At 44.6% G+C, this 20,779-nt stretch overlaps 1 protein-coding gene across 3 annotated transcripts in view; it reads left to right on the plus strand.

The window, feature by feature from the left end:
- The window catches only part of Spata13 (spermatogenesis associated 13), a 150,646-nt gene that overhangs the window by 69,404 nt on the left and 60,463 nt on the right, over positions 1–20,779 (plus strand). For all 3 annotated transcript variants that reach the window (XM_008824995.3, XM_029559577.1, XM_029559576.1), the window contains exons 2-3: positions 1,092–2,861; positions 19,807–20,175. In XM_008824995.3, coding sequence (XP_008823217.1) covers positions 1,248–2,861; positions 19,807–20,175 — 1,983 coding nt within the window. In that variant the 5' untranslated portion in view covers positions 1,092–1,247. The remainder of the gene's footprint in view (positions 1–1,091; positions 2,862–19,806; positions 20,176–20,779) is intronic.

The following is a 20,779-nucleotide window of genomic DNA, read 5'->3' on the forward strand; positions in this document are numbered from 1 at the left end:
AGAATTCATTCAGAAGTTTATAACCCCTGTCTTCTTTCAGTTCTTTGATTTCTTTGTATGTTCTTTAAATTCACTGAATTCTTTTATCATGTTTATAATTGTTCTTTTGAATTCCATGTCTTGTGTTATCTCTAGGGGGTTCTCATTGTACTTCTCTACAGGACTTTTGGTACTTGGTAGGGATATATTATTTGGGTTTTTCATTCTGTTATTTTTTTCGCTGTGACTTTGACATGTAGATTTCTTTTGTAGTTTCTGATTCCTGTGTGAGACTCATGCCTTCCTTTGCTGAGTTTAGGTCTGCTTGTTTTTGTAAACTTTATGTGCCTTTGTGGTTTACTTGTTGGGCATGAAAAGCTGGTTGATCTAGGCTTCAGGTTCTCTCTTTTGATTTTATATTGGAGTGGCCAGATTGCTTTTGTCCTCAGGAGTTCCCACAGAGGCACAAGTCAGATGAGGATCAGATGCTCTCAGGCTTTCTCCTAAGGTCTGGATCCCTCCAGGAAAGATGCTGGCCCCAGGAAGGTGGGGGGCTGGGCTGCCCAGGAATGCAAAGGGAGTGGGAGCAGGAAGGTCCCCAAAGGCTCCCAGGGACTACAGGGAGGAATTGGGTTGTTTTGGATGCAAAGGATCAGGAAGCAGTAGGGAGTCTGGGCCAAGAAGTCAATCCAGAGGTCTAGGGTGCCAAGATAAGAAATGAGCCAATGCCCAGGCTAGGAGGAGAAATGGGGTGGGGGAGCTGGGAGGGTGAATGAGGCTGGGGGAGTCAAGGCCTTTGGTGGGCACCACTGAACTTACCCAGGAAAGATGCTGGCCCCAGGAAGCTGGTGGCTGTGTAGCACAGGGATGCAAAGGGCCTTATTTTGGCTGTTTTTCAAAACCTACTTAATTCGGGAATATATATTTACATTCTTCCCATTGTTATTTTGATAAAAAGTAAAATTTTAATTTAAAAGTCATTCTTAATCAGTCTTGCCATGGGGCTTACCTTTTTCTTATATTAGGAATTGCTACTTTGAATGATTAACCTCCGATTGTAGAGGCCCTCAGTAGGGACAGTGATTAAATGCTTGCTCTGTTTTCTGCTGCAGGCAGTGGCTGTGACAACAGAGCCCGATGTACACAGCAGATGTGAGAGTCAGGCTGGCATCCTTGGAAATGGTCTGGAGGTGGGGCCTCCAGATACGGGTGTGCATGGGGGTCTGAACCAGGCTTCCCTGTGGCCACCAGTGGCTCACCCCAAGAACATGACAACAGCCCAGGATGGCCATAGGCAAGATGCCACTTGTTCTGCCTCCAACTCGAATGCCCCCAAAATGGTGACCTCCTCAGTGTGTCAGAATGGAGGCTGCAAAAATGGTCCCGGCTGTGACCCCGAAGTCGCAGAAGCCAAGCTCAGCCCTTCCAAGCTGGTGCGTCTCTTCTCTGGGAGTCGAAAGAGGATGAGCGCCCACCCCGAGAGGCCTCGCTCCGTGGTCCTCGTGGGGAATTCCTCTACATGGAATGCCCTGGCCTCCTTTCGCAAAATGGGATCTTTTAAAAAACTGAAGTCCTCAGTCTTTCAAGGAATTCAGAACCGGGAGGCAGCAGATGCTGCCAAGGAGGGCCCAGCAGAAGGCGACCCGGGAAGGGCTGTTCCCAACGGTTCCATCTTGGCAAAGGATCCAGGCAGGTGCTCGTCCTTGAGACCCGCAGGGGATGGGCCTGGGTCCGACTGCTCCGACCCTGAGGACACCGAGGATGCCTTCCAGAGGAGCACGCACCGCTCGCGCAGCATCCGCAGGGCGTATGCCCTGGGCCGCATCAGCTTGCTGGACCTGGGGCGACAGCCAGCCCCCCAGAGCCATGCGGGGCCCTCGTCTCCCGGCCTGTGCGAGATCCTAGTGAGGGACCCAGAGCCCAGTGGCATCCTGCAGCGGAGGAGCAAGAGCACGGACAGCCTGAGCTTCCTGAAAAAGAGCTCCTTCAAGCGGAAGTCCACATCCAACCTCGCGGAGCTCATTGGTGCTGGCGACAAGCAGGTGCCCCCCAGGACTCTGAGCAGCTCGTCCGCAGACTCCGAGAAGCTCGGATGCCCAGAGAGAAGGACCAGACGTTGGAGGAGCCCCATCCGGGCCAAGGACTTCGACAGAGTCCTCAAACTCGTGAGCAACGTCAAGGACGCCACCTGGAAGAGAGACGCTCCCAAGAGCACAGCCCCGGGCTCACTTGAAGCAAATCCTTCACTGCGACTGCGCAGCAGGCTGCACGAGGACTACTCACACCGCGCCAGCAGTTGTATGGAGCCAGATGCAAGGCGCAGCGTGGCATCTGCACCTAGCATCCCTGCTCCTTGCACTAAAGATCCCTGCAGGGATGCGCCCTGCACGGTGGCCCCTGGCTGCAGCTCAGTGCCCCCCGCAGAACCATGCCTGGATATCGACACATCTGTATTCCCCCTGGAAACCAAAAGCTCCCGGCTGCTGGGAAGTGCTGGGCCCTGTGCCAGGAGCCCCTCATCAAGTACCACTGACCCAGAAGGTTTGAGCCCAACCTCTGATGAGGTGAACACTGGCAGCCAGCTTCTGGTTGACCCTGTGCTGCCTCCCACCCCTCTGAGGCCCACCACACCCAAGCCCCAGAGCCCTCAGAGCCCTCAGAGCCCAGGAAGCACTAAGTGCCCCAATAGTCTGAGTGTGCTATCCCTGAATTCAGTGGACAGTGAAGAAAGGACGGAAAATGCTGCTCACAGGCAGCCAGGACCTGTGTCCCTCCAGGGTTTTGTGCACACCATGGGTGGTGATGAGGGCACAGACAGTGGTGACACCTGTCATCGCCTGATCCTCGATGGGGCTGTTAATCCAGAGGAGAGAAAGGTAGAGGTAAGGATCCAGGTTGGGTCCCTCTGGTGGGTGACAGTGCCCAGAAGGGGTGTTTGTCCAGGATTGCTCTGCCACTCAGGGACTTCCAAAGACTGGTGGTTCCATGCCAACTAATCATGTAGATTAATTGCAGAGATAGGAGTTACTGAATTCGTTAATCAAGTTCAGACATCCAGGGATGTCCCTCAGTGGTTCGTGCTTGCCTAGCATGTATAAGGCCCAGAAGGTAATTTTTATCTTGTTTAAAGAAATTGGTAATTGAGCTGGAGAGATGGCTCAGCGGTTAAGAGCACTGGTTGTTCTTGCAGAAGACCCAGGTTTGAATCCTAGCACCCACATGGCAGCTAACAACTGTCCGTAACTCCAGTTCGAGGGGATCCAACAGCCTCTCTGTCATCCGTGGGCTTTGCATGACATGGGTGTACTTACCTACATGCAGGCAATACATGCATACACATAAAAATAATAAAATTTTAAAAAAAGACATTGGTAATGAATGTGATTCCTTGATGTAGCATCTACCACATCATTTATTGAGGATCTACCACATGCCAGTAGATTCTGGGGATGAGAAACTCATGGCGTTGACTAGTTCTCCAGGATTTCATTACCCATTTCTTTGTATTTTAAGTTGTTGCTATATTGTTTCTAATAGAGTCCTTGTAAATGAAATTCTTTGTGTTAAGAGATTATTACATGTTCTCAGTCTTTTATTTCCTGTGAGTTAGAAGCATGCAGTTCAGTGCCTGTCACACCATAAATGATGCTTGTTTGGAGATTTTTATGATAGTTATTGTACTTATTTTTAGAGAGCTCCTAGCATCTCATGAATCAAATCAGCTAATACCTGTCAGAGCTGCAAGAGCAATGTTCTTTTTACATCCTGTTAAAGACCCAGTTTTGTCTCACTGTAGTTCTCATTTTATAAGTGTATTAGGTAATACCACCGTATACAGCTAAAAGATGAGAAGTGTATCCACGTGCACATGTTGTAAATCATTTGTCATATATACTTCTAGACTTCGTTATAGGCGTGAGTTGGTGCTTGAAATGGGAAATAACCCCCTAGCAACTGTTGCTTCCAAGCAATTCCTAGAGAACACCTTGTTTTTTTCTGAATATCTGCAGATGAATGATTGCACACTAAGTTTGCAAGAAGCCATGACAGTCTGTGGACCAACTGTTGTTTTTTGTTTTGTTTGTCCTTTATTTGATTCTATTTATTCATTTGAGATCTTGCTATATAGCCTAGCCTGGCCTCAAAGTCACAATCCCCTACCTTATCCTCCTGAGTGCTGGGATTATTGGTGTGTACCACACCACCATGTCTGGCAACTGTCTATTTTTTTTTAACCTTTGCTACCCAGAGACATCTAGATCTAGGAAAGACCTAGAAGTAGACTTACTTTTGGGATATCAAAATGATCTTCAAGGATCCCTGAGCGTCCAGAGAAGTGACAATGCCTTACTCTAGGCAAGGGCCAGATTGTCTTTCAGAGCTTTATTGTATTAAAAATCACTTGCGTATATTTTTAAAAGTATTGTGGAGCACATGTAAGACACAGACTAGCCCTGGGAAGGAACTCCAATTTGCTGACTCTGTTTTCGTGTTTGTTTTTATTGGCCAAAGATTTTACTCTCTCAGCATATTCATCAGCTTTATATCTCTAGTACCTGACACAGACTAGCTACTACAGTGCAAAGGCAGATTTGGGTTGTCTGGGTGTATTTGCACACATGGGTGACCCCAGCACTTGGGAAATGTAAGTGGGATTATGGATTTGTAACCATTCTATAGTATGACTGTCTCAAAAAAATAAATGTTTTATTTTGGCTCCTGGTTCAGATCCCAAACTGGGAAGTCCTGTTGGTTTTGGCCTCTGGCAGGGGTAGCATATCCCTCAGGAGTCAGTGTAGGAGTGAGTGTCACATCTCAAGAGTGGAGGCAGAAAGGGAAGGGATCAGCAAGGTCACACCATCCTCTCCAGGAACATGCCCCAGTGACCTAAGGACCTCCTACTAGACCCTTCCTCATAGAGGTCCACAGCATCTTCTTGAACCTCCGCCCAGGGGACCAAGCTTTTATATATGAACCTTTGAAGGACATTAAACGTTCAAACTGTAACCTTGGTGAGACAAAGTATACCATTCCCTCTAGCAGACACTATTCTGCCCCACTGTTTGGAGCCTTACCTCCCTAATAAAGGATTTGAGTAAGTCTGGTGGGCTCTGTATGTTAAAGATAGGAACTTGGGACTAGGGGTATAGCTCAATAGATTGCTTCCCTAGGATGCTGGGTTTGCTTTTTTCCTCAGCACTGTATAAACCTGCATGCCCTGGAATCTCAACTTGAGAAGTGGACTCCAGAGAATCAGAGGTTCAGGGTCATCATCAGCTACATAAGACACTGGACACTGTCTCAAAGACAGTTTAGCAAGACTATTACCATGTAAAGGAGCTGGCCGGGGGTGGGGGGGTGGGGGGGTGGTCATGCTGCTTTACTTAGAAAATATGGCCTTGTCCTGCCACCTAGTGGTGAGCCTTACTGTAACAATAGTGTTCTGCCAACAGGTCCCTAAAAATTATTCCTTCATTTAAAACTGCAGTTTAGAAACTGGGTGTGTTGGCACAGACCTGTAACCCCAGTACTCGGGAGGCTGAGGCAGGAGGATTTAAAGTTTAAGGCCAGCCTGAGCTAGATAGTAAGATCCTGTCTTTAAAAAGCCAATCCATAAATACATATATACAGTTTAAGGGTTAAGACTATCACTCTGTGGTAGAGTGCTTGCCAATCATGTTCCAGGCCCTGAATTCTATCCCCAACACTCAAAATAAAACTTGGGCCATTTGACACTTACTTTTCAACAATGTTCCCTGTTCCCTAGAAAGGTACAGACACCCAAGTTTAGATTAATACAGAGTTTCCAAAAGGGACATTGCCCTTCTTCCTGCGCAGTGGAGTCATTGGCTCTTAGCAATGAGTACCAACTTTTCCTCGAAACTGTGGTGAGTTTAAGTCTTTTGAAAATGCTTCTAGTTAGGTGAGTTTATGGCTATATTCAGAAGATACCTAACCTTGGCAAACTTGGACACCTTGAACTTCTCTTGGCCTGAGTTATCCCCAGGGTAGAGTATGAAATAGCTGTCTAATCTAGTAGCATTGTGGGAGTTGTAATCACTTATATAAAATGTTTGGCATCTTAATGAACAGTTAGCTACCATCTTAATGCTGGACACCACTGTGTGACTATCTCTGTCCCTTTTGATAATTTGTCTATCCTAAAGCAGTATACCTTCTTAAAACAGGAAGAATTGGGCTATAATACTGTATTTATAGTTTTACAGTAAGCTGAGAGAGAGAGAGAGAGAGAGGGAGAGAGAGATCAAATAATTAGATTGGTATCACATTAATTTTTTTATGAGACAGGGTCTCACTTATCCCAGGCTGACCTTGAACTCACTATGAAACCTTGAATTTCTGATCCTTCTGGCTCCACCTCCCAAGTGCTAGAATTACAGACAAGAACCACCGCACCTGTTTATGTGATATTGTGGCTCAAACCCAGGGCACATGAATGCTAGGCAGGCACTCCACCGAGTTACATTCTCAGCCCAATTTTTTTTTTAATGGACAAGAGTTAAATTCTGGTATATCATAACCACTGTTAGATATGGTCAATTCAGTGACACACTAAAACCAGTTTGTTTTGCTTCTGTGGAGTCCAGGAGACCACAGTAAGGTATAGGTTGATAAGGAACATGAGTGATGCCTAGACTGTATGTGAATCCAAATTATCTACGCTGAACTTAATCCCACAAAAGATGTAAAGCAAAATGCTGTGGGTTTCAAAAGAATTGTGGTTCTTACCTAATTCAAAATTGGTACCATTCAGTGAAGACTTAATAAGGTAACCACATTTGATTGGAAGAAGTGGGATTTCTCAGGAAGATGCGGTAGCCTGGACAGGTATTATTTCAGGAAGTAGCGCCTTTTGGTTTGATGTAGCAGAATGATCCAGGTTAAGATGAAGTCATTAGGGTCAGGCCACCAACATTCATAACTTTTACACAGAGAATCTATAGTACTTGGCTAACACTGAAGAGCCAGGGGTGTTTGTGAACAGAGACAAGCTAGGCTTAGAGCTTCAGTTTGCAGAAAATAATCCACCATTGGTAGAGAAAAGAATTTGAAAGAAAGGGAGCAGCAGGAAAACTGCCAGTTTGTTATCAAAGAGCCTGAAGATGATCTGGGTGAGACGAGAGTGGACAGGGACTAAGGATGGAACCTGAGCAAATAAAACCCCAGTGGGCAAAGAACACCTAACTCATGGTCACGGTACCCTGTCTGTCAACACTTGCTGCATGTATATGGGGAACAAAGAGATTTTGTTTGTTCATTTGTTTGTTTGCTGCAAAGCTGTCTTTGAGTAAAAATAAGTATGCTTTGCCAGGTGTGGTAGCACTTGAGAGGCCACAGTGGGAGAATCTCTGTGAGTTCAAAGTCAGCCTGGGCTGCATACTGAGTTCCAGGCCAGCCTGGGCTACAATCTGAGACCCTGTCTCCACAGTATAAAAAATTAAAATGATGGTAGTGATCATTTCTCCTTGTAAGAGTATACGAAGTGCTACAGAAACACCAAAGGTAGAACTGAAAATGCAGAAACAGCAGAACTGGGTAGGGACTTGAGTGGGCCCCTGAGCAGGGTGTTGATGGAGCAGCAGTTGAAGAACTGACAGGGAGAAAAGGCAGGTGCACTGCCATTTCTGGAGCTACCTTTTCTTAACTGAATTTTCTTACCTATAAGCTGGGGCTGACCAGTCCCCTCATGAGGTGACATGAGACCTGGTGACTAAGCTGCTGTGCTTGGGGAACTGCAGATGGGCCAGTTAACTTTTGTGTAAGTGCATGGGTGGAGAAATGGAAGATAAGCTTAGTCAATAGGTCTTGATGTGATTAGGAAGGACTAGCTTGGAGCTGTGGACTTGGACTTTACCCTGAAGGCAGTGGGAGCCAGGGAGAGTGTGAATGGGGACTGCAGGAGGACTAGTGGGGCTTATACTTGCTAGACCAGCTTTGTGGAAGGGGTAACCAAAGGGAGGCGGTGGTCTTCATGTGTCTACTTCGAAGGTCATAAGGACTGCACTTAGGAGGAGAAGGAGTAGACTGCAGAGTCATTTGACAGTTTCTATGTGCAGGAGTATATGTATATGCTTATGGGGACAGAGGGTCAGTAATGCTTGGTGCCACCCATCGAACAAGTCATGAAATGGGTGGACTGGGAGGAGAAAGGAAGGACTTCTTTGGTGTTGCAAACTACCCTGTTGCCAAAATAAAGCATCTGTCCAATTTAGAGCAACATAATGGCCCAGCAGGTGAACAGGACTAAATCCAGGCCTGTTTTCAATCTGAATGATTGTAGGAATCTGATGGTGCTGCTTCTGTGCAGTTTAATCAGAGGTACAGCACATCTGTACCACAGTTTTGATTGTCAACAGATTCTTGAGCATTGTTCTATCAGTTGTTCTAGTCCCTAGCTGGGAGATTTAGATGGCTTAGAGGTTAGTTCACACAGCCATTCCTAGAACTAGAAAGATGGCGTTACATTTATACAAGTAAATGTAATCCTCTGTACACGAAGCCTTGGGTTCTATCCCCAACACTGTATAAACAAGGCATGATGATGCATGCCTGTAGTCCTAGCATTTGGGAGGCAATCCTTTGCTTCATGGTGAGTTCAACATTAGCCTGGGCTACATAAGACCTTATTGGAAGGAAGGAGGGAGGGAGGGAAAGATGAACAAATAAATGTATGAATGAATGAACATAGACCAGTGAGATGGTTCAGCAGGTCAAGGCACTTGCTGCCAAGCCCAACAACTTGAGTTCTATCCCCAGAACCCTCATGGTGGAAGGAGAGAACCAACTCCTGTAAGTTGTCGTCTGCCCTTCATACACACACACACACATACACACACACTAAATAAACGAATAGAAATGTAAAATTTTAATGTTTAAAAAAAAAACAAGAGAAATGTAGTGATCCTAGAAATTTTAGCCCCTTGATGGAGGTGTAATTGTAAGTTTACAGTTTGGTTTTTAGGAAATGGGCAGCACCCTCCGCAGTCCAGACTTGACTCTCCCTGCAAACTTCCTCTACGCCCTTTTAAAATCGGTCCATGTTCACAGCCCAGACTGGGCCACTGATCTGATTCATATCTCTATGCTTTTTCTTAAGTGAACAACTGGGTGATGTTTGTAAATCTGCGGACTCGAGGAGTGATCCTGTAGTTTGTCTGTCTTTGAGACTAACACTTTTCATGGAACATGTTGCTTTTGATGTTCACATGTGTTATAGCATGCTTCTTGTTTCAGTTCTTCATTCCTCTTTAGCCAAATAATAGATCATATCTTGTTTATCCATTTGATCGTGGTTGAGCATTCCTGTAAGACCAACGCTCAGGTGGCAGAGGCAGGAGGGTCACTGAAAGTTCAAAGCCAGCTTGGGCTATGTATTGAGACTTTCAAACAAAACAAAGTGAAACAAACCAAAATACTCGTATTAGAGTTCTCTAGAGACACAGAACCAGCAGGGCATGTGTGGGAGATTTGCTGTAGGAGTGGCTGCAGTGATGGAGGACACTGAGCCCCACCATCTGCCTAACAAGCTAGAGACCCAGCAGAGTCAGCAGAATACTTCAGTCCGAGTCTGAAGGTCTGAGAACAGAGTGGGGATGTGAGAGCTGCCGTCAGTCCTGGAGTTTATGAGCCAAACTCTAACCTGGGATAGGAAGGAGATGGAGGGGAAGGAGTACCCCATGCCTTCAGCCTTTTTCTTCTGTTTAGGCCCTTTGCGAACTGGGTAGGGTCTGCCCACAGTGATGGCAGCAGATTTTTTTCACCCAGTCCCTTGACTACCATATTAACTGGAAGCACCCAGAAATCATGCTTTACTGACTGACTGGGCACCGCCTAGCCCAGTCAAATGGACACATAAAATTAACCACATAGGAATTGAGATATTGTTCATACTCTGGCCTGTCTTTATTTTCTTAATCATGTCTTCTGAAGGGTAAAATTTTCAGGGTATTTATTTCCCAGTTCTGTGACTTGAACCCAGGGTTTTGGTTTTGAGCATGCTATGTAAGTGCTCTAGCTGAACTGTACTGTCAAAGTTTCTAGGTTATTGTGTTTCATTTTTTGTTAGGTTGTTTTTGAGACAGTGCCCCATTATTTAGCCCAGATTGGCCACAAACTCACAATCCTCCCACTTCAGCTTCCTGAACTCAGATTACAGGTACCTACCATCACATCTATCCTTAAAATTTTTCACATTTATTTATTTAATGTGTGTGTATGTGAGAGCATGCATATGTGCATGTACGGAACATAATAGGTGTGAGGAAGTCAGAGGTATGCAGGAGTTGGTCTTTTCTTTCTACCATGTAGGTCCCAGGTATTAAACTCAGGTCATCAGGGTGGGAGACAGTCTCCTTTACCTGCTGAGCTGTCTCACTGGCCTATGATCTGCTTTGTTTTTGCCTTTGTGCTGACTAGCTTGCATTGTTTTTTTCTAAGATGCTTTGTGTTATGCTTTCTTCTTCTTCTTTTTTTTTGACCGGAAAAAAAAAAAATCCAAAAGTGAAAAGTGAACTGGGCATGGTAGTGCATGCCTGTAATCCCATCACCCAGGGGCTGTGAGTTCTAGGACAGCCTGGGCTACATAGTGAGACTATTGTCTGCTCCCCCACCCCATTCACAAAAAAGGAAAGAAAGGAAGAAAGAAAGAAATAGCTTGAAGAAATACAGAATGAAACATTGAGGTCCTCAGTGTGTAAAGTAGCATTTTTTCTTTGTGCAGTTGAGTCATTTTCCAATTCAGTGTTTTCAAAGCAGTTTCCACTTGCTCTGAACAGTTTTATGCTTGTTATTACACACAAAGATAGTCTTTTTGCAGCGGAAAGTTCCAAAGTATCTCTCAGTGGGACCTTAGTTTTTGACCAGCTATGGAACTTTATGAACTTGAAAAACATCTGGGCATGATGGCACAGGCAGGAGGGGCATGAGTTAGAGGCCAGCCTGGGCTACATAGTGAGTTCCGGATCAGCCTGGACTACTTTTGAGACCCTTTCTCAAGAAAAAAACAAAGTGAATCGTCTAAGATTATTTCTAAAAACTGAAATCTGAAGAAATGCTAATGTACATGTGACTTTTAAACTTTCCAGTGGCTCATTTCTAGACTATTTGTCTCTAGTAAAATGTCATCAAAGAGGATTTGCTCTTTGAAAGGAGCCAGTAGCAAGTATCTGTAGTCCCAGTGATCAGGAAGCTGAGGCAGGAGACCACTTGAGCCCAGGAGTCAGAGGCTAACCAGGGCAGTATAGGGTGACCCCATTTCTAAAGAATGAACTACAGAGAAAAACAATGGGGGAGAGGGAGTCTGAACCATACAGCCTGAGAAAGAGCCTCTTTGCCAACTTCAAAAATTTACATAGGACATTTGTGGAGTAAATATTTACATTGATACATGGATACTATGTAATGATCAAATCAAGGCAATAAGATCCCTTCCTTCCTTCCTTCCTTCCTCCCTCCCTCCCTCCCTCCCTCCACATAGGGGTCCTTGGACTTCGAGCGTCCTGACTCTGTCTCCTAACTGCTAGGTATGTGCCACCACACCTTCCCCTTTTGGGGGGGAGCTGGCAGGTATCTTGCTGTATTGCTCAGGCTGCTCTCAAACTCCTGGAGTCAAGTAATCCTCCCATCCCAACCTCCTGAGTAGCTGCGACTACAACAGGTCCAGCTGGACACTGGACCCAGGTTAATTTTTTTGATTGATTTTATTTTATGTGTGTATTTTGCCTGCATATAAGTATGTGCACCGCATTCATGCAGTGCCCACAAAGGCCAGAAGAGGGCACCTGATCTCTTAGAACTAGAGTTTTGGACGATTGTGAGCTGCCAGGTGGGTGCTAGGAACCGAACCCTAGTCCTCTGCAAGAGCAGCAAGTGCTCTTAACTGCTGAGTCATCTCTCCAGCCACATTAAAAATTATTTTTAATAATCAAATGAAGTGGCCTTTATTCTCCCTGATACTAGGGTTGGTACTGAAGACCTCATGCATGATAGACAATTAATTACTCTACCACTGAGCCACAGCCCTAGCCCAACATACCATAGTAAGGCTCTGAATAACATTAATAAAATTTCTAATAGCTATTATTAATATAGTATTAAACTTTCTGAAGTTTTATGAAGCACTGGGGTGGGATGTAGCTTAGTATTCAAGTGTTTGTTCAACATATGCCAAATTCTGAGTTTGATGCTCAGCACTGCAAAAAATAAATACATTTGAAAACACTTAAATTAATATGAGCCATTGCCACAGTACAATGAAAGTTTTCTCTCAGTTAGTGGCATGTTAATTCGAGTATAGAAAAAGCATAGTACGGCTTAGCTGAAATCTTAAAATACAGAAAAGTAAAATTCTCTTGTGCAAATTTTAGCTGATGACTAAGAAATTTGTTCTAGTCTGTTTTCCCCCTATTCTAGTTGCTGATTTTCTCTCTTCTTAAGCTTTCCTGTAATAATTAAGATAAAAAATGGGAATTCTTTACTGGCTGTCTGAGTAATGGGTTACATTTACATATGTCTGCTGTGATGATCAGACAAATGCCAGACAGTTTATTGATAGAGGAGGAGAAAGCAAAAGTCCACATTGAATTCTGTGAACGAAATTGGTGTTACTGATGTTTCTTCTGCTCTCATGGTCCGGGACTGTGTGGCTCTTGGGAGTGAGTGGTTCCTTCATGTAGAATGATAGTTAAGCTCAGGAAAGACATGAATCCTGGGTGAGAGGAAAGCTACAGGAATAAGATGATGAAGGAATTAGAGGGTGGGCCTGGCTGGGTCAATGAGGGTCATTGCATACAAAAGCTCAGAGTCTTGCCATATAGCCCAGGTTGGCTTTGAACCCTCCTGTCTCTACCCACTGTGATTACAGGTCCCATTTATGTCCCTGTTCTTGCCTTTAACTCTGCACAATTTAACATTCACCTGGGATCTTAGGAGTTCTCACTCGCTTAAAATATTTAAAACATAGGCCTGCTGAGATGGCTCAGAGAATAAGAACACTGGCTGTTCTTGCAGGCCAGGTTCAGTTTCCAAATCTGTCTCTAACTCCAGTTCCAGGGGATCTGATGGCCTCTTCTGGTCTCTTCAGCCTTCTTTGGAACATGGTGCACTTGCATATATGAAGGCAAAACCCTCATACACATAAAATTTTAAAAAGCATGCTTGTGCATACACACGTGAGCAGTCTTGTTGATTATGACACATTAATTTCATTTAGGGGAATTAGGGGATATAGTGCACAGATTGAGCATCCCTAATCCAGATATTTGATGTCTAAAAGCGTTCCGAATTCCAGCACTTATAGAGCACTGAATGACAGTGCCAGTGGAAAACTCCACACCGTGAAGCCTATTTCAATAGCTTTGGGCTAAGTGTAATGAGGTGCATGTGAAATACTGGTGAATTATATGTTTCGACTTGGGCTCTATCCCCAAGAGCTCTCATTGTTTAAATGAAAATACTCCAAAAATCCAAAAATAATCTGAAAAGCTTTGGTTCCAGGTATTTGGGATGAAGAATGCTCAATTTGTAATGTTAAATAAGGAACAACTACCAGGTTGTCCTTGAACTCACTATGCAGCCCAGTCTGTTCTCAAAATGGCAGCAATCCTTCTGCCTCAGGCTTCTTGGTGCTGGGATTAAAGACTTGGCAATAGGCCCCTCATAAGGTATATGAGAGATTCAGATTTCAGCCTCTGTTCATGTGAGAACTCCATGGAGGGTGACCAGGCAATAAGGGCTTGATTTGATTTTCATAGCCTCTGAATGCAGTGTAGCATTTCTTTCCATAACAAGTGTAAAATATGTAGAGCTATGTTGACAATGCCCAGGATGCTGTCTGATCACAGATCTTTTCATACTGTACCATGTGTTTTACTGCTCTCTTGAAATATAACTTATCCCCACCTATCCTTCAGAGTAGGCATTAGACATAACTTGAGTCTGCTTTGTTCTTATGTGACTTTCATTACTGTACTATGGCTCTTGTAATGTTTTGTCAAGTGTGTTACAAAGTGTGTTTACTTTCATCTCTATTTTCAGCATTTAAAAATGTGACTCTGAGTTAGGCATGGGAGCACATACTTGAAACTCTGGTACTTGGGGGGTAGAAACAGGAGGATTGAAAGTTCAAGTTCGCCTCGTCTACACACTGAGTTCCAGACCACCCTCAGTGTTAATGCAAGACTCGTTCACTAAATAAACTTCTATGAATAAATAAATAAATGTGAAAACCGTGCCATGGCAGTGCACGCCTGCAACCCTAGCACTTAGAAGGCCCAGACCTGTCTTAGTTACTTTTCCTGTTTCTGTGATAAAATACTCTGACAAAAGCAATTTAAGGGAGAAAAGGTTTATTTGAGTTCTCAGTTCAAGTTACAGCACGTGGGACAGCAGCATGAGGCAGCTGGTCTATCACATCTTCAGTCAGGAAGCAGAGAGAGATGAATGACTGTACTCAGCTCACTTTCTCTTTTTTATTCAGTCCAGGATCCCAGACCTGGGAATGGTGCTGCCCACAGTGGGCAGGGCTTCCCACCTCCAGCATGTCCAGAAGCTAACACAGAGGCATGCCTAAACTAATCCCTCACAGGTGTGCCAAGAGGTTTGTCTCCTAGGTGATTCTAGATCCTGTCAAGCTGACAACACTAACCAGCAAAGATACTGGTTGCATATACTGAATTCCAGGCCAGTGTGGGCTCTCTCAGTAAGACAAAGCAAAACCAAGATGATTCGGAGAAGGGATCTATAGATTTTACCAGATTTTCCCACAGACTCATCAGGGGCTCTGATAACTGTCACTTTCATTCCTTCTCTTTTAAGCAGTTCTTTGTCTCAGGAAGGAAAATCTAGGAAGTTCTGTTTTCCCTTCTGTGAGTGTCTATGGCAAGGGTTACTGAGTAGAAAAAACAAAGGTTTTGAAATCAGACAGAACCGGGTTGTAAAATGGACCCCCTCTCATTCTGACTCTGTGAGTATACATGTCATTTTATTCATTTTAGCTCCAATGTCTTGGACCCCCTCTCATTCTGACTCTGTGAGTATACATGTCATTTTATTCATTTTAGCTCCAATGTCTTGGCAAAATGCGGCAAACAGTACTTTCCTCCTAGAGTGTTTGGGAAGATGGAATATGGCCGCATATGTGCCTGGCATGTCCCAGCTCTGTAGGCCTTCACACATCTACTCTCATTTCTGTTTTTATCAAGGCCTCTGTGAGTTGTGAAGCGTGTGCCCTTTCTCCTCTGTCTCCATAACTGAAGCTGAGGTCCTTAACCATGTCCCATGTGGTACCCCATGACGTTCTGAGAAATTAGCTTGCTGCATCAGTCTTCATTTTCCGAAAACCTATAGTTTCATTTGGGGTTTTTCTAGAATCTTCACCAAGTATTTTTAATTTCATTGCCTGTATTGTCTACTTCTGAATTCCCCTGCTGCTTTAGTTAAGTAGAGATGCCTAACTAGTGATCACAAGGCAGGTGGCTTAAAACACCAGACAGTTATTGCCTCATAGCTCTGGAGGACAGAGTTCAAAGTCAAAGTGTAGGCAGAGTCACAACCTCTACAAGGTGCAGAGGGAGGATCCTTCTTTGTCTTTTCCACTTCTGGTAGCAGTGCCAGTCCTTGGTGTCCCTTGGTTTATAAATGTGTCACTCTTAGGCTGGGAATGTAGCTCAGCTGGTGGAGCGCCTGTCTAGCGCACCTGTCATTTAAACACTCAGGAAATGGAGGAAGAAAGATTAGAAGTCAAGGTCATCCTCAGCTACCTGTGGAGACAAGCCAATCTGAACTGCATAAGACCCTGTTTCCAATCAAACAAGTCCCTTCAAACTCTGTCCCTGTCCTTGAATAGATTGCTTCCTTTGTGTTTGTTTGTATTCAAATTTTCCTCTACTTATAAAGATAGCAGCTATTAGGTTAGGACCCATGTAATCTAAGGTGACCCCATTCTAATATGATTGCATCTGCCATGATCCAACCTTAAAATAAAAACACATTCACATATCCCAGAATGGTTAAGATTTTGTCTTGTTCTTTGGGTGGGCACAGTCACTCCCACAGTACTTGCCAGTTGACCCTAAATACTCAGTGTAGGTCTGGCTTCTGAATAGGTCATGTAAGTTTTTTTTTTGTTTTAAAAAAGCATTTTTCTTCTTTTTACCTTGAGTTAATAATGTTCTTTCACAAAAATATTTTCAGGAAACAGTTTATATTGACTTTATTATTTTTATAAAATGAAAAAAAGAGCCACATATAGGAAGAAAATATGTCTTACTGACTAGGAAAGTTACTTTAAAAATGTTCGGAGAAGCAAGAGTTAAAAGGGCAGTCACTGGATACAAGTTCTATTTACAAAGGTTTATGACTTGGGTGTGACTTGGCCATTCAGTCTTATGAGGCCCGCAGTGGCCTGAGCTGAGCCTGCTGGATTGGACCAGGCAGAACTCTACATGACCACTTAGGGTCCTGATCACAGCCTTTTAAATGCCAGAACAACTCTGGAGAACATGGATGTGGTCAGCTGCCTGTTCCTCCAGTGTGTGTGTGGGCCGCCCCTGCCAATGGCTGAAGCTCAGGTAGGTTCTTAGCATGGGTGCTTGCTGGTGTGTGTACATGCGTGCATGCGTACGTGCGTGTGTGTGTGTGTGTGTGTGTGTGTGTGTGTGTGTGTGTTTCTAAGAATGATGTCAGCAATCTGCAGTCCCCATAGTGAACCTGGACAGTATTTTAGAAGTTCGAAAGCTTTGCTTTAAAAAAAACCAACAGTTTAGAGCATGTATCAGGGCTCTAGGGGAGTGTAGCTCTGTGGGGGAACCTTTACCTAGCATGTGTAAGGGCCTGGGTTCCATCCTTAGCATCACTATTTGTATATATCAAAATTCACATTGGCTGATGGAAGGACTCTAGCTAATTTGGGGAGGTGTTTGGAGTCTCCCAAAAGACCTCATATTGGAGGCTTTCTTGCTCTCCATCTGCTTCTGAGTGACATAGGTGTTTCAATTTCAAGTGATGTTTAGTTAACCAGTTTTTGCTATCCCCAGGACATTTTGGTGCCTTTTAGAAGGTGGGCTCTCCTTTTATAGCTTTAGTGGAACAGTGTAAACACTACAGTCTGATTACCATTGGATTTCCTATGTGCTGCCTATGTTGAGACTGTAGGTGGCATAGGGGCATGACTGTGGGAGGAATACTGGCTTGGCAAGGGCCCCCTTTGGGCACACCCACCTTACCCAGCCCAGATTACATCCTGGATTGTTTCTTTATTTTGGGCATTGTAAGAAAAAACAAGCTGTGTGTGTTGCATAAGTGCATAAAACAAAACAAATTCCCCAGCCATAAAAATAAAAACATCTACACACACATTTGTGAGTAGTTGGACTATTCAGTGCCTGATTTTGTTCTAGACACTTCTGTTTTCCTAACAGGTTGTTTCTGACCCTTTTTTTAAATTTCAGGAACATAATATAAATGCACCTATTTTTACTGTGTACGTAAGGTGTCTGTGTCATTTGAGTTAGTAATTTATTTCAATCACACATAATAACCCGTGTTTCATATGTAATTCAGAAAATGATTATAACTGTTTATGGCTTCTTTTCCCATAGTTGTGTTAGGAAGGAGAGAAGCATATATCTCTATTTTTTTTCTGTGTATATGTATACATAAGTTCCCAGAAAAATATACCTTTGGTAGGTGGTAAGAATTTGAGGTTTCTGTTCTAGCTTGCTAGGGAAAGGAGACAGGGAGGAGTAAACTTGGGAGAAAACAACTATCTTTTAGGAATGCTGAAGGAGCCCTGAAAAAGAATAAATAAGATAGTTCTGTGACAGTAGCTATGTTTTTCCTACTGTCCTGTTTTGGGTGTAAAAAAATGGGTGAGGGGTAGCATTATGACCATTGAATTCTTTGGGGAGACTTTAGAGTCCAGGGTGAAAGGATGTTCTTAAATACCTTGGACTCAGTATTCTTAGATAGGATAATTTGCCCCTCCTCCATGCTGATGTGAATCAGGGCACCGAGAGCATGGCAGATAGGGATTGTGGGACACAATTTTGGAGATTACCTCTGAGTGTCTGTTGTTACTGACTGACTGTGTGGCCCTGAATGGACCACTACACTTTACTCTTCAGTATTTCTAATGTGAAAACTGAGGAGGTTAAATAGTGTATCTATAAACCCCTTCCTGTCTCTTTGGCCTTATGAAAAAGAGTCGTGGTTGATGAGCCATGCTTATTTATAGGGTTCAGTATATGGCTAGCTCCTAGCTTGCTGCTATGCCTGCTGTTCACTGCTCCTTCCAGTCTCTGGAATAGCCCTTTCTGCAGCCAGACTTTAAGGCTCTGCCAAGATAGACTGGTGCCTATCTCCAGGCGGGGCAAGCCATGGGGATGGCTACTCTGTGGCAGTCTTTGTAAAAGTGACAGCTGACTCCAACTGATAAGGCCTATCCAGCCAGGATTGCATTTCAACCTTGCACAGACTCGTCTTTCCTTCTGAGCAGCTGCAGAAATAAATCTGAGAGCCTCAATCACTTGTCTGAGGTTACTAGGGCAGCCCCTAGTTTAGATGGGGACTGACATAGAAGTCTGCCTGATTCCAAACCATTGCATTGCTTTTGAAAAAGTACATGAGACTGGGTATGGTGGTGTATAACTGTAATCTCAGCCCTGGGTTAGCCTGAGACAGGAGATTCTAGATAGAGTTCAAGGCTAACCATAGATACATAGTAAAATCCTTCTCCTCTTGCCCCCTGAAAAGATGAAAAATTATTTGAAGAATTAGAAGTGGGGTGAGCATCTAGCTTGGTGATAGAGTGCTTGCCTAGCATATATGAGGGCTTGGGTTCAGTCTCCAGGACTACCAGGGAGGAAAAAGCATCGCCTCATTTATAGCCATTTTTTGTTTGGAAATAGTCTCTCTATGTAGTGCAGGTTGGCCTTGAACTCACTGTCCTCTTGCTTCTGCCTCTTAAGTGCTAAGACTACAGGTGTGGATCACTATACTCAGCTGAGGGACATGGAATTCAAATTGAGAGATTTGTCCAGTCAGAGATCCAAGGTTAGCCCTGACCCACATAGCCTTTAATAGCCTGACAGATCTCTGAACCAGATTCATTGTCCCCTATCAGTCCACTGCCTAGGGACAGGATCCTCAAGTGTTGAGTGCCCACAGCCTGCATTTAATCTTCTTACCTTCTTACTGCACTGTCTAGTTCTCAGTAGCATCCACTGTTGAAAGACTTCAGGGCAGACCTGGATCTTGTTACATGCTCATTTCTCACACATTAACTTTTGCTGCTGGCTGCCTGTGGCTCCCTTTCTGCTGTTAAGCATGTTTGGGAAATACCTGCTTGGTTAAATATTCATTTTATTAACTCAGACCTGCTGGCATTCGTAATGTCTCTTATTGTAGCTTGTTCCCCAAATATCACTTAAGTTATAGATTTAATTCAGCCTGGGATAAAATTTGGGTCCCCTTCTTTTTTTTTTTTTTTGGTCCTTTTGAAGCATGGTCTCCCTGTAGCCCCAGCTGTCCTGGAACTCACCATGTAGACCTGGCTGGCCTTGAACTCACAGAGATACGCCTGCCTCTGCCTCCCAAGTGCTGGGACTACAGGCATGCACCACCACGCCCAGCAGATTTGGGTCTTTTAACCCACATATTAGTTGTGCCCTCACTCTCTGTGGCACAGATAACAGTTATTTTAGGCTAAGAGACTCCAGGGCTGCAGAATGGGAGGGAGGTGGCAGGTGCCTGGTCCCTATTAACAACAACCTGGATATTGGAGCTCACGTAGCCTGTTCATTTGCAAAGGTGGTGAATGAGGATGATTGGCAGCCGGGCTCAGCCCAGGAAGAAGAGCGGACTGAGGTGCCCCGTATCTCCAGTAGGAGATGGGGCTCAGGCAGGCACACCCGGCCACGACCACTATCGGACTATGGCCAGCTGGCCAGCAGAAGCCTGTCCATTCCTGAAGACTCCATTGTTGCGGACCCCCCAGATGAAGACCACGTAGACGGGGTGCAGTCAGCAAGTGTGACCACCGCCAGCCAGGACCCAGGCAACCCCTCGGACTGCCCCAGGGGAGGCCGGAGAAGGAGACCTATATCAGTGATCGGAGGAGTCAGCTTCTATGGCCACACCCAGGCAGAGGATGAGGACGAGGAGAATCTCTTGGCCCAAGTAAGAGCTGGTGTCTCCAACCATGACCAGCAGAGATTTCCTGCCTTTCTCCTCCCTTCTAACTAAACTGGACACTGCTTTTCCTCCTCCTGAAGGATCACACGCCTCCTCAGCCTTTTCCTTCTGACTTTTGAAACACGCCCGGATTCAAACTAACCACTGCCTTCTCATCACCTTCTCACTAATCTTTCCTCAGATAGCATACAGCACAGATTGGCCACCTGTCTGAACAGCCCAAGATCTGAACTGGGATGGGTAGCTGGCTGCATGTTGTGAGCTTCCTGAGGAAGTGTTTGTTGAAAGACAAAGCGGTTCACTGTTAGACTCTAAGGACAGGAACAAGAATTAAGATGAACTAGAAGGGGTTTGGGGATGTAGCTCAGTGATGAAGCATTTGCCTCATGTACACAAAGCCCTGGGTTCCATCCCCATAAAACAAAACAAAACAAAACAAAACGAAAGACCATGGGGGGATGACACCAACTTCTTTATCTCCTAAATACTGTATCTCTTCTTCCCTGCCCCTGGTTATCCACCACACCCTCACCCACCATTCCTGAAATGGTACCCAGGTCTAGAACATGCTAGGCAAGCGCTGGACCAC

The sequence above is a fragment of the Nannospalax galili genome, unplaced genomic scaffold, assembly GCF_000622305.1.
Source record: "Nannospalax galili isolate Female #2095 unplaced genomic scaffold, S.galili_v1.0 scaffold488, whole genome shotgun sequence".
Taxonomy (NCBI): Eukaryota; Metazoa; Chordata; class Mammalia; order Rodentia; family Spalacidae; genus Nannospalax; species Nannospalax galili.